At 44.4% G+C, this 13092-nt stretch overlaps 1 protein-coding gene across 3 annotated transcripts in view; it reads right to left on the bottom strand.

Moving 5' to 3' along the window:
* Nucleotides 1-13092, bottom strand: part of GPAT2 (glycerol-3-phosphate acyltransferase 2, mitochondrial) — a 1306638-nt gene that overhangs the window by 100509 nt on the left and 1193037 nt on the right. For all 3 annotated transcript variants that reach the window (XM_078667014.1, XM_078667016.1, XM_078667015.1), the window contains 3 exons: nt 7937-8057; nt 7688-7753; nt 2902-2957 (listed from right to left, as the gene is read on the bottom strand). In XM_078667014.1, the coding sequence (XP_078523140.1) occupies nt 2902-2957; nt 7688-7753; nt 7937-8057 (243 nt within the window). The remainder of the gene's footprint in view (nt 1-2901; nt 2958-7687; nt 7754-7936; nt 8058-13092) is intronic.

The raw sequence follows: 13092 nt of genomic DNA, 5'->3' as shown, positions 1-13092 counted from the left end.
AGGACGATGGCCTCCGTTCTTCTTTGGGACCAGAAAGTAGCAGGAATAACAACCACAGCCTATTTCAGGCCTGGGAATGCGGTCTAAAGCTCCCTTGGCCAAGAGAGGTTTGACTTACTCACAGAGTAAGGCAAGGTGATCCTCCGTGAGCCAATCGTACACTGAAGCATAGATGGAGGGGTAGCCTGGAAGGGGAAGGAGTAGCCCCTTTGGACTATTTGCAACGCCCACCTGTCGAGGTGATGTTTCGCCAGTGATGGAGATGATGGCCTTCTCTGCCACCAACTAGACTTGACTGATCTTGGGTGATCTGACTAGGAGGGTTTTATGGTGGAGGAGGGGATTGCGGCATGGCTCGACTTCTGGCCTCCTGACCCTCAGGGTCAGGGTGAACCGCATCCACAGCTCACAGAGGTTGCTGAACTTGCGGGCCCTATGGCCGGAATAAGGATGGTGGTGTTGGTCACCCCTTGTGTAGCCACAAAAGGAGCGAAAAGCAGACACAGGCCGGAATGCTGTGGTGAAGCCCATGGACTTGGCCATAGCTCGCAAGTTCTTAACTCTCAAGTGCTGCATCTGCTTTGTCTCCGTAACAGGAGCCATCAAAGGGCATGTCCATAAGATTTGACTAGACATCCCCTAAAAAACCAGCAGACATCCTCAGTCAGGCATGCCGACGAACTGCCACTGTCGTGGAAATCGCTCTAACCAGTGAGTCTGTTGTGTCCAAGCACATCGAATGGCGAACTTCGCTGCATCGCTCCCATCTGAAATAGCTTGGGAGAACAGAATCTGATCCTCTTGCAATGACTTTGGGTAACACCTGCGCAACTATGTCCCATATTGAATGGGAATAATGGCCCAAAAGGCATGCAGTGTTCACCAAACGCAATGATAGACTGTCAGACAAGAACATTTTCTTCCCAAAACATTCCAGTTTTTTGGATTGCCTATCCGGGGGTGCAGAAGGGAACGCACAGGAAGTAGAAGCTTGGACCACGAAGCTTTGTGGGGTGGGGTGGTGGTGAGGAAAGCTGAGCTGCCCGGTGCAGGGCGCTGGCAGTGGGCAATGGTTCTGTTCACAGGAGCCCCTGTGCTGGGCTTGGACCAGGTGCCCATAAAAACATCTGTTAAGGCCTCATTTAAAGACAGCATGGGTTCCGAGGTGGAGACACCATGCTGCAGGACCTCTGTCAAGAAGTTAGTCTTGACTGCAACCGTAGGGAGCTGCAGGTCCAAGACCTCCACAACACCATAGCAAAAGAGGCCCCCTCCTCCGTAGCAAGGTTAGGGGGAGACAGCATGCCAGAATCTGGGTAGGTGTCCAGACCACTGCCATCACCCAGTTTCTCAAACCAGTCCATGTCTTGAGGTTGTGGGATGTCTAAGGGATCTTGCTCCCCCTCCCAATCCTCCTCATCCATTTCTAACCCATCAGAATAGGACAGGTTGAATGGCATGGAGCCGGACTGCTCCGTTGGCACCAGTGGAGGCCCGACTGGCTCTGTGTCGTCTAGAATGAGGATTGAGGGGCCCGCCAAGGAAGCAGCAGACACAGCACTGGGGAAGATCAATGTGGAGGTGCGACAGGCGCCGGTCCAGGAACAGTTTCAGTAGGAGGTTGTGGCGCCTAAGGAGCGGGACCCATGGGGACTCCTTCATCTGAGCCTGTGGGGCCTAAGAGCTGATGGCACACCTGACATCATAAAACTCGAAGTTGGGCAGGGGTAACTCCCAGCTTCGGGAAGGGAGGGAAACTCTGAGCCGACCCAGGCACCCGCTCGGTGGAGCGGGGTCTCGAATGCCTTGTCGCGCGACGGTCAGGGTGAAGTCAAAGCATGCTTTGACTTCTTGTGCTTTTTGTGGTGCCTCTTACCTGACTTCGACAACTTTGATGAAGAGGACTTAGATTCACCGGAGAGGTGCTTGGACCTACCTCTCGATCAGGAGCGAGATCGACGAGTCGACCACGGTGGAGTGTCGTGGTCGAGCTTCAGACACCAGAGACACTCTAAGTGGAGGTCCATGACTGACATGATGTGGTGACAGGAGCCACACGGCTTGAGCCCGGAGGTCTTCTTGCTAGACATCCCTAGCACACCAAAAGGAGTCAACAAGAAGTCAAAAAAAGTCTGTCAATGACAGGGGGTAAGCTCTCTTCAACAGATCTGCGTTGGCTGGCGCGGAGGATAACAACTGACATCAGCACGCCAGAGTGGCAGTTATATTGATGACGTGGACGTCACGACGACAATGAACACGACACCAACAACGTCACACGGAGTCGACCAATGCCATCTACCGGCGCACAGGGGTGCTGCTAAGAAAAATCTTCTGGATCCAGCCTGATGCCTGGAAGTTCAAAGATAAGGAATGTGCTGCTAGATCTCTCAGGTTTATTTTGTATGTTAGGAAGCACTAGCATTTGTAACCATCAGACATCACAGACTTAGATACCCATTCTTCAGACATATTGTATCAAAAGTAGCTATTTGGAATAAAAATTGAAAAAGATGTACCTTCAACAATGGATGCTTTAGGATACACAACACAAGTTACACCAAGTAGGATAGGGAAGTACCAATGCCAGGTGCAGTGCCTTGAAATTGGGCATCTTGCAAACCATTGCCAAAGACACCCATAGATGTGACGAGAGGCAAGACTATTGGTGAACCAATTAGAGGTGACAAGAAACCAGTAATGTGAGCAGTGAGAGAAAGTAAGATCTTTGGTGACCCACACACTGTGTTAACTAAAACAAAGAGAAGTAAACAATAGGCATAGTTGGACTATCAAGAGATGTGAGCATCAAACAAAAGAAAGCACTGAGAAAGTTGAGACCTTGCTGTCCTCACACTTTCACGGGTAGAAAAAGGCCATGAGCCGTTACATTGCACTTACCCCTAGTGCTTTGAACGTCTGGATAGCACTGCTGGCAAGAGCTCTATTGACACACTCTAAGGAAAGAGGAGACACAAGGCATAAGAAGTTACTCCCATTAGCAATCATGCTCAAGGCAGCTACCCCTTGTGGTAGAACTTACCATATACAAGTACACTTATTTCATTACACGAATGTATATCTGCTCTCTCACCAAAAGAATGCACTTTTGCCATGTCATGCCATAGGGAACCTCTTGCAATCTCATGACACAGCAAGAGCTCTCTCATCACATGATAGAACAGCTGTCTTTTAGTGCAACTGTAGGTGTCCTGTTCTCCATTGACACAGGGTAACTACATTAAATGTTATGATGTTTGACAAGATAGTAGGCATTGCGTTATGCTAATTTCCCTATATAAGTGGGGAATTAGTCCGCCTTATGATACTAGGGTATCACATTAGAAATGTCCAACACAATCACATTAGCATTAACTAGAAGACATGTAGTGTGGGAGTCTTGCAATGCATTTCTGAAGGGTCAGGTTTCTAGCATGATCATTTTCAAAACAAAAAGAGGAGGACTGAGATTGACAGTATAAAGCAGAGGATTGGAGAACTGCAGAGTGCTTCAGGGAAAGGCAATTCAGAGGTCAGGAGAAGATGAGTGGCAGAAACTGCATTGTAGGTCTGGCAGGAGGCCCTGCAAGTGTATAAGGAGGGGCAATATATGGAATAGTGGGAAGCCAGTAAAATCTGCCATTTTGAGCACGGTGATAAGTGTGCGAAATTACTACCATGGAAAACGAAGGCCGACTTAACCAGAAATCACATAAGTGAAATAAAGGAGAATACAAAAGATACCGCATAGAGAACGACAAGGGATATTGGTGATGCATAATTTTTTTTAACTTTTCTTGAAATTTGTATAGAGAAAGAAATAACCCGGATTGTGTGTGAATGAGGCAGTGGTTAATGGAACGTAAAGCCATATGGGATACTGGTGGAGCAGTATTTTACTCTGAATGATGTAATTATTCTAATTTGGAAAGGTTTATTTAATAAACTCTTGGGAGAGGGTAGGTCCAATAACTGGCCACTTGGTATGAAGCAACCATTAGTTTGGTTTTAAAACCCAGAATGGCCCATGACAAGTGTGAACCCTACAGACCAATCTTGTTTCTGAATTGTGGTTACAAGATCTTTGCTGCAATTTTGACGAAGAGATTGGTTAACGTAGTGAGTGGGTTATAACATAAGAATCAGAAGGCGTTTATGCCGAGGAAATTTATAAATGAGCTAACACACACATTGGTAGGGGCCATAGATATAGCCACAACATTTTCAGTCCCACTGGTGGTGTTAACTCTGGATGTTGCCAAGGCCTATGATCAGGCGAACTGGTGGTACCTGGCAGAAGTTTTATCATTAATTGGAGCTGGAAACAACCTTCTGCCGGGTGATACAGCTGATCTACAGCTCCCCTAAAACAAGGATTTTCAAAAACGTCTAGTTGACGTAACAAGCAGAGATACAAAGAGGGACAAAGCAGGGTTGCCCACAATCGCTGCTCCTGTTTTTTTTTTGATAATCAACTTTATTAGATTTATAACAACATGGAAATTCATTGGTTGCAGTTCAATAATCATTGGGAAGAGCAAGACAAGGCATACAGCTGACAGGGAAAGGGGCGGTCCATCGGGGTGTAGCACGGCAGTCCAGACATTAATTACAATTGTACATAGAATAAAATGAAGGCAGATCATCATGATGGCAGCATATGAAACCACTAACCCCACACTTTACTGAATAAGTCAGGGCATCCCTGGGCTTCGAATAGGCTTCCTCCTGGATCCCACACCAGTCCACTCCCCTCCTCCATCCCTCGCTGCTCCTGTTTAACCTGTACTTTGCGCAGAGTCTTCAGCTGAATTGAAAGATAGTGCCTTTTTCTTGGACTGGGTTTATGAAAAATGTTGTGCTATATGCAAATTACCTCATTATCTACACATCAAATATTAATGATGCCATGACAGAAATTCAGGAGGATGTCAAGGTTTTTGGAGTAGCAAGTTAATGTGGACAAAACTTAAGTAATGCGATGGATCTGCACATGGGGAGGGAGAGAAAGTCTAGAGGGTCTGGGATATTTGTGACTCTATATGACAAAAGATCTGAGTGAGATGATAAAGGTCGATTCGAAGAAGCTCGTCAAGAAAGCATTGAATTAATGAAAAGTGATGCCATCTTCCATTGTCTATATATGGGCATGTTAATTTCGTGAAAATGATCACTCTCCCGAAATTGAACTTTCTGTTTGATAATATACCATTAACTTTCGATAGGAAAAGTGTGAAAAGTTTTCAAGGAAATATACGCAGCTTTGTCTGGGACAACAAGGTGGCTAGGATCTCAGGACAGAGGTTAAGGAAAAGGATGATGAGAGGAGGATTATCATTGCCAGATTTTCAGATATATTGTTGGGCATTTAATCTTCTAAATGTGAGAATGCTGATTCAGAACCCGGATGCAGCTACATTTGGGAGTATGTTGAAATGCATGACTAGTAGTTTAGGTGAAACCGGTTTCAAATTTAATTTGATTTTTTTACGAAAGTGAGGCCGAAGGTCCTGCAGTCAGCAGTTGGTCTATGGTATGAGGTCAGACTAGTTTTGGGAACACTGCACGGTAGCATGTTGGCCACCGGATGGGATTCATCGATGCAATAGACTGTTTAAAGGGTGGATTGTGTTGTCAAATCAAGAAGGGTAATGGACCTTGTGATGGAGGGCAGACCCTTGTCGTGGGAGGTGTTGGGTAAACAGTCCGCAGGAACTCTCTCCAAATGTAAGTATCAGCAGTTAATATCGTGGGTGAATAGCCAAAAGTTGACAGGCTGTAGTAAAGGTCAACTGGAACAGGATCTACAGCATACTGAATCAAGGAAGAAAGATTAGTCGCAGCAACAGAAGGGGAAATGAAAACGGCCTTTTAAAACTTGCGTGAAAAACGTGCCACATGTGGAATTGGGAGACTTAGGGCAAGTATACTTGAATTTGCTCTATGGTGCTGTGAAGCATGCTACACTTAGATGGTATGAATTTTACACCATGTACAGATGTTCTTGGACTCCAGCTAAGATGTCTAATATTAAGAAGGATGTAGTGCCGAAATGCAGAAGATGCAGAGGGGAGGCGGCAGACCACTTCCACATGTTTTTCAAATATCCAGCCCTGAATGGAGTCTGGAGCAGTGTGGGTGAATTACTGTCATTGATCCTTAAGAGTGAGATTAAGGTAAGCTTTACCCTTGTCTTCTTTGTGTTGAAGTGGATGATCTGGGATTAGCGGAGCTGGGTTCAGAAGAGAGCAATCTGATTCTGTACCTAACAATAATGGGACGGAAGGAAATTTGCAACAAATGGGCAAAATTGAGCCTCCACTGATCAATGAGTCTACAAGATACATAAATAGACTAGACAAAGCAAGATGCAAAGATAGGAAAGGAAGATGGTGGAGGCCCTTCGAACAGTGGTGGAGGGATAGAGAAAGTGGGTCTGATGACTATACCGGAGACCGTTTATGCCGTGAGGATGAGATCCTCACAGATAAATGACCAAAGGATTATGGATGCATCAAGGTATGAACCAATAGCCAAGAGATGGGCTACATCTACAGTGAAACAAGGACAATATTGAAAAAAATAAAAAAACATTAGCAATTCTACCTCTAGTAAAAAAAAAATATTTTCTCAACAGCTGATTACCCAAGTAATAAAAAGAATCTCAAGTTCACACCCACTGATTACCCAAGTAATAAAAAGAATCTCAAGTTCACACCCACACTTACCGTGACTAGCTCAGTGAGATTAGACAATATCCCCTATAATATTATGGAGAGCCAAGTGAGAGCCATCCATGGAACCACAGACATTTATATGTCCAGAGCGCAACCATTAAATAGAATGCAGGCTCTTGATATAAAATACCTGTTCAGAAATGCAGTAGTATGCTATACAAATGAAAGAACCCAATCCAAGATAGCCGTACAAACCTCTTTCTGGAGGAAAAGCCATTTTGATATTATTTAAGCACTAACCAAGTGGAAATGGGTAACTGAGAAAGGAACTAACATAGCAACTTTTCTGGTAGTGAGTTTAGCTAGTACAGGCTGGTCTTTGGTCCTATTGATACCTTGCACTTCTCCTTTCTTCAGTTCATGTTCAATTCCAGTATTCACTGGCGTGGCAAACTTGAGTGAGAGTCTGAACTATTTATCCTTAAAATGTTTAAGGAAAAAAAGGTGGGTATTCATTGCATACAATGCACCAATTGTCCTTTTTATTTTCCTGCAGGTCACTGTAGGTTTCCTTTTTTTGTGGTCCTCTCAATAGTGAATGGAATCTCTGGGGAGGAGAAGGCTGCCTCACTCACAGGATGTAGCCCATTGCAGGAATGGGAGCTAATTTATTCTCTAGAAATGTAACTGGTCCGAGCTCAGGACAAACTCATAGCTTTTGACACATGTACTTCTGCCCTCTCATAACACAGTGGGTTTCCCAGTTAATTCATGACATACGCACTTCTGCCATCTTACAACACTGGATGAGTTGGGATACAACTTATTTTATGGCATATGCCCACTTCTGCTTGGGACACAGTAAAGTAGAAGATCTTGCCATCTTCTTGCATCTCATTACAGTAGTGGGCCCACAAGCCATGTCAGAAGATGGAGAGCCTCATGTCATTACATGATATAAGTACATTTTAGCCATCTCGGGACACAAAATGTCTAAATATAGTACTTACCATAGGAGTTGTCCAAGTGGGCCCGCTTGAGCAAGAAGTTATGCACTTTCTCCAGGCACTCTGACTCTAGGGACAAAAGGGGATGTATGAGGAAAGATAGCTGAACAAGGAAAAGTAATCACGCACATGCTCTTGCTATTTAGTAAAGAAAGTGAAAGGAGCCTTGTCTCCACAAGAGTGATTCCTTTTGTGGCGTTTTATCTCCTACAGTCACATAAAAGCACTGCGCCGTACCCTTACACAGCATACCTGGTCCATGATACTGGCATTCACAAAGGAACTCAGCAACCCTCTGAAACGTCTTCAACGCCGGACTCAATAGATGGCACAGAAAGGCAAAGAAATCAGGATTAATCCCTGTATGATTGAGCTGGGGGAGAAATAGAATCCGTCAAAGGGACTGTTACACATGCAGCATCAAACGTAAAATAAAAGATACTTTTTTTTTAACACTTTATTTAGCATTTAGATACAAATACTGCAGTACACTGGGACCAATTAAAATCTTTTGGTAAGTACATGAGGACATATTATACATTTCCCGTGTTACAGTCCACAATGCTATGCAGTCGCATGCTACCCCAAAGCGGGTTCCTCTAATCTCCAAATCTCCAACGCGCCAGTCTTTGCAATCACATGGTTAACAGAGGCAGTGATTACGCTCAAGGCATGAGCATATATCAACCATGATATTGAGCACAGAGTACAATGGGAGAGGTAGGTAGTAATATGGATCTTGTGACGACTTAACCCACACCGGTAGGAACTACACCGTGGGCAGCCTGTGTGGGGGGGACTTGTTGTTGTGCCTGAAGATATACCCTGAAAGGTCCCCAGATATCTTTGGGCCTGGAAGTAAGGGGGAGAGATGTTGCGTAAATGTCACTGTAGAGCAAGACACCATGCTCTTCAGCCATCCTTTTACCGTGGGCGCTGGTCTACCACCCCAGCGAATTGCCACTTCTCTTTTGGCCAGCAGTAAACTAATAGTAACAAACCTGCGGGTTGCCTGCGGGAACTGTACAACGTATCCCAGTAATGCAATCTGAGGCAATGGGGTCATTGGTACCTTGATCATGTCGCTCGCTATCTCATGTATGGCCACCCAATATGAGTGTTCGTTCGGACAGGTCCAGGCCCATGAAAGATACCTTAAGACTACAAGGCCACTAACATGAATACAGACACTAGAAACGAGAGGAGCAACCAGAGGCTACCAAAAGCTGCTGAAGGTATCATGGGAAAGATCAGAGGAGGCAGAAAAACTATGCGAAAGAAAGACAGCCATCTACAGGCAAAGAGAAAGACCGGATGAAAAAGTGAGTTTGAGACATTACTTACAGGATTAAAATCATAAGAGGCAGAGACAGAAAGACAAAAAAGGAGACTAAACAAGCATTTGCAATGCAATAGGTCTCGCATTAGGAAAGTTTGAGCTATTGGTCTTGTAAATGACAATTTTTTTTATTTATGTGTTGGTTTTGAAAATAGCTAAATTAATAGCATTGTCATTTACAATGCCAATAGTTATAACTTTCGCAAATGTGACACCTATAGCATTTGTAATGCAACATGTTTTGTTTTTACGTGACTTAGATGTATTGATATTACAAATTACAATGGCTTTTAATTTTTTTAAATAATTAATACTTAAATAAAAGTGATTTTAATTTATAATGGCAATAGCTTAAACTTTTGTAAATAACTTTTGTGAAGATTATGTTCAGTGTATTTTATTGTGATGAAAATCCAAAAACAGAAGTGAAATGTTAACATCTTTTTGTGACATTTGTAATAAAGCTTGAAACATTGAGAGCGTAAAAGCAGTGCATTGCTGGAGCTGCGGCACAAGCGTGACGCAGCTCCAGCAATGCTCTGGGGGGCCCTATCTCCCCAATGCTGCGTCAAGCCTTGCGCCTGCTTCAAGCAGGCGCAGTGTTTTGACGCAGCATTGGCCTAAAAGTGACCGAGTGAAATCTTGTAGATTTCACTCAGCCACTTTTAGGAGGCGTTCCTGCGCAGGAATGCCCTCCCCTGCACCGGAACGCCTCCTGATGGTACAGGGCTTTACAACCTGACGCATCTCTCAGATGCGTCACGTTGTTAATACCCAGCACCATGGCGCATCTTTCGTGCTGCCGCTGAGTCACAAAAGTGACGCAACTGGGGCGCAAAAGAGGCGCAAGCGGCTTATAAATCTGCCCCATAGTGCGTTTACTACAGTGTAGCTGCGTAAAGGGCCAGAAGATGTGTCTCCAGTGACCATGTGTGCCTGTGCCTGTGTTACAGGCACACATGGTCACTGGAGACTCATCTTCTGGCCCTTTATGCAGCTGCAGTGTAGTAAAAGCACTATACATTTACCCAATGAGGGAGCACTTACTGGATTAGCCAGTAGCAAGTACTCCAGGGCAAATCGCAAAAAATCCACGATTTCGTGGGAAAATTCGCAGATTTTTTTGCGATTTCGCAGGAAAATCCGTTAATTCGCGGAACGCGAATTCGCAAATTTCGCCCATGCTTAAGCAAACCATCTGATAAAGGGGGCAACATTGTTCTGCAAACTAGTGCAAATTATTGCAAGGAAGCTCAAAGACAATTGAAAGACACCACCTGCTATTTGGAAATATCTAAGTCAGAATATCAGAAGGCTATCAAGGAATACCATTCCTTAATTTAAAGGTGGTATCAAAGTGGCTTTCTAGAATTGGAAGAATTACAGTTTCAGACGTACTACCAACTTCTCAACTGATGCCTGATGTAGTAATAGGACCACATCTTCCAGATTCCCCTCTCATTACTTTTAGAAAGACAGATTCCTAAAGGATCAACAGGCTCAGTGCCACCTCATGGAAAGCAATAGATCATCGGCCCTCACAGATCTGAAAGTTTTCTTTCCCTGTGACAAATGCAAAGCGTATGCAAACATTACAAATGTTCAATATTATGAGATTCTGGGCCTAAAAAATCCAAAAAAGATCATGAAATGTTTTAATTGTAACACCCCATATACCATCTACTGTCTTGTATGTCCTTTCCAATTGAAATATATAGCAGCACCATACATCCTATAAATATACACATCCTTGAACATCCGAGGGCCATAACACACAAAGATGCTACCTATCCAGTAGCAAGACATTTTGACTCTCATTATGAGTAACAGGAATCTTTTAACATTCTTTTGTATAGATCAGTTATCATCAGATGTGAGAAGAGGTGACAGAGTGCTCAAACTTCGCAGCTCGGATTGAAGATATATTATAGACTTGCAAACAAAATCTCCAGGAGGTCTGAATAGTGGATAGGAGTTAGCAGTACATCTGTAACCTGGAGAATCTGGGCAACATAGACTGTAATGTGAAGTTAATGAATGAATAAGGCACTAACTTCTATATCAATTTATTTAATTTGAGTATATATTAATTGGTGTTTGCTTCCCCTTATTTTCAATTTTCTATTTCTTTTTTCGATTTTATATTTAATGATTAAGGTCTCACTTGGGGGCTTAGTTATGAGCCCCATGCGATACTTTTGCGCCGTCATTGTGTCACTTTTTGTGACGCAGCATCGGTGTAAACAATGTGCCACGTTGCAGCATATTTACAAGGGAACGCATCTAGGTAGATGCGTCTCATTGTAAAGCCTTGCATCACATTATACCTGCACCAGGTGTAATGTTTGCAGGGTGGACGTTTCTACGCAACAAAGCTCGTAGGAGTGGCGCAGTGAAATCTGTAAGATTTCATAGCAACACTTCTAGGATGCCATTACATCAAAACCTTATGGCAGGTGTAAGAGTGACGCAGTGCATTAAAGATAGGCCTCCACCATGTATTGCTGGAGTTGCGTCACGCTTCTAGAACAACTCCAGCATTGCATCAGTTTTGTGCCGACAGATACATCAGAAACACTGACGTTTCTGTCATTCATTAAATATGGCGCATTCATGGTGTCACAAGGAGGGTACAGTGAAAACTGTTGCATTGCTGTTGTAACACAGTGGTGCAACAGTTTTCATAACTAAGCCTCTGTTGTTTTTTAGCAGACGCTGGTCAACATAAGCAATTAACTATTTTTGGATCGCCTTATCAATGCAGAAAAGCAAAACAAAGCATTAGAAAAGAAAAGAATCGGCAATGCTTTTAAAAGATGAGACTGGTTGGCTTTGCCTAGGTTTGTTTTAGTGACGTCTCTCCCATTAGCTCTAGTTTAATATGCAATCTGTCTTCTAATATAATAGCATACCTCATACCCGTCTATCTGCTGCAAACTAATACAAATGATACTCGAACATTTTCTTTTCTGCCACGGACCTCCTAAACGAACCTTGAACCAGTGCGTCGAAGAGAATTTAGAGATATGTCGGAGACAGGTTTCATAACCGTATTATCGTCAGGGTCCTGGTAGGTAACGTAGCCCATCTTAGGATCGCATTAAGAAACTGGCATTTCTTTACCCACAAATAGACTGTTATTTTAGAAGTGTGACGTGTTTACCCCAAACAGCTCTCTTCTGGATGTTCAATAAGAGCGCGAGACATCGGGCGTCCTTGCCATGGTGTACGGAGCTCGGTTAAGTGTGCCCGCTGACCTATTTTTCTTCTTCACGCTCTGTTAGCACGTTCCGGTTCGCACTGCGAGACTCGCTCGCAAGGCCGGCTGAAGCTGTTTTTTTGCAAAAGGTAAATAGGAGAACCCACTTCACAGAGAGAAAGAGCAGTTGCCATGGAGAGGCACGAGGACGTGGCGAGTCTGTCGAGCACAGAGTTCAGCAGCTGGTGTGAAGGGGTCTGTCTAAAGGTATCTGCGTCTCTCATCTGAAGTCAGAATGTCTGTCTCTGTGCATTCGGTGCAGTATTTACACGGCCTGATTCCAACAGGCAGTAGATTTTCGGGGGCATCCTAGATTTTACTGCACTAATAATTGGCCGAGTTTGTATTTTTATTTTTCCCTTTCTTTGGATATGTGAAGCAAATGAACACAGGACTGATGGATTAATTTACAGCAACTAAAGGGTACGGTTTACAAGACTGCCCTTAGAAAAGGAAGAAGGCAGACATTTACTAAACAAGTTTCGTATGGGCCAGGTGCGAGGAGGCGCAGAGCTGCTTTGGCTGGAGCGTCTGGTCACTGCGCATGCGCGTTTGAGCCAGTTCCTTTGGGCGGACTTCTGTCTTCGGAAGTCCCGCGCACGCGCCCACGGAGTGCCTGAGAGCGGGGCTCCCATGCCCGAGGGAGAGCCCCGGCTACAGAAGTCCCGAATGGCGGTAAGTGGGGCTTAGTTCTAGGGGGGTGCGCTTGTGTGTGTGTGTGTGTGTGTGTATGTGTGTGATGGCGGCGGTGGGACTTTGTTTGTGTGCGTGCGTGTGTGTAGGTGCGCTGGTGTGTGTGTGGGGGGGTCT

This window comes from Lissotriton helveticus, chromosome 11 (assembly GCF_964261635.1).
Source record: "Lissotriton helveticus chromosome 11, aLisHel1.1, whole genome shotgun sequence".
In the NCBI taxonomy this organism is placed as follows: Eukaryota; Metazoa; Chordata; class Amphibia; order Caudata; family Salamandridae; genus Lissotriton; species Lissotriton helveticus.
Note: the sequence above shows the minus strand (reverse complement) of the source record. Positions and strands in the feature narration are given on the sequence as shown.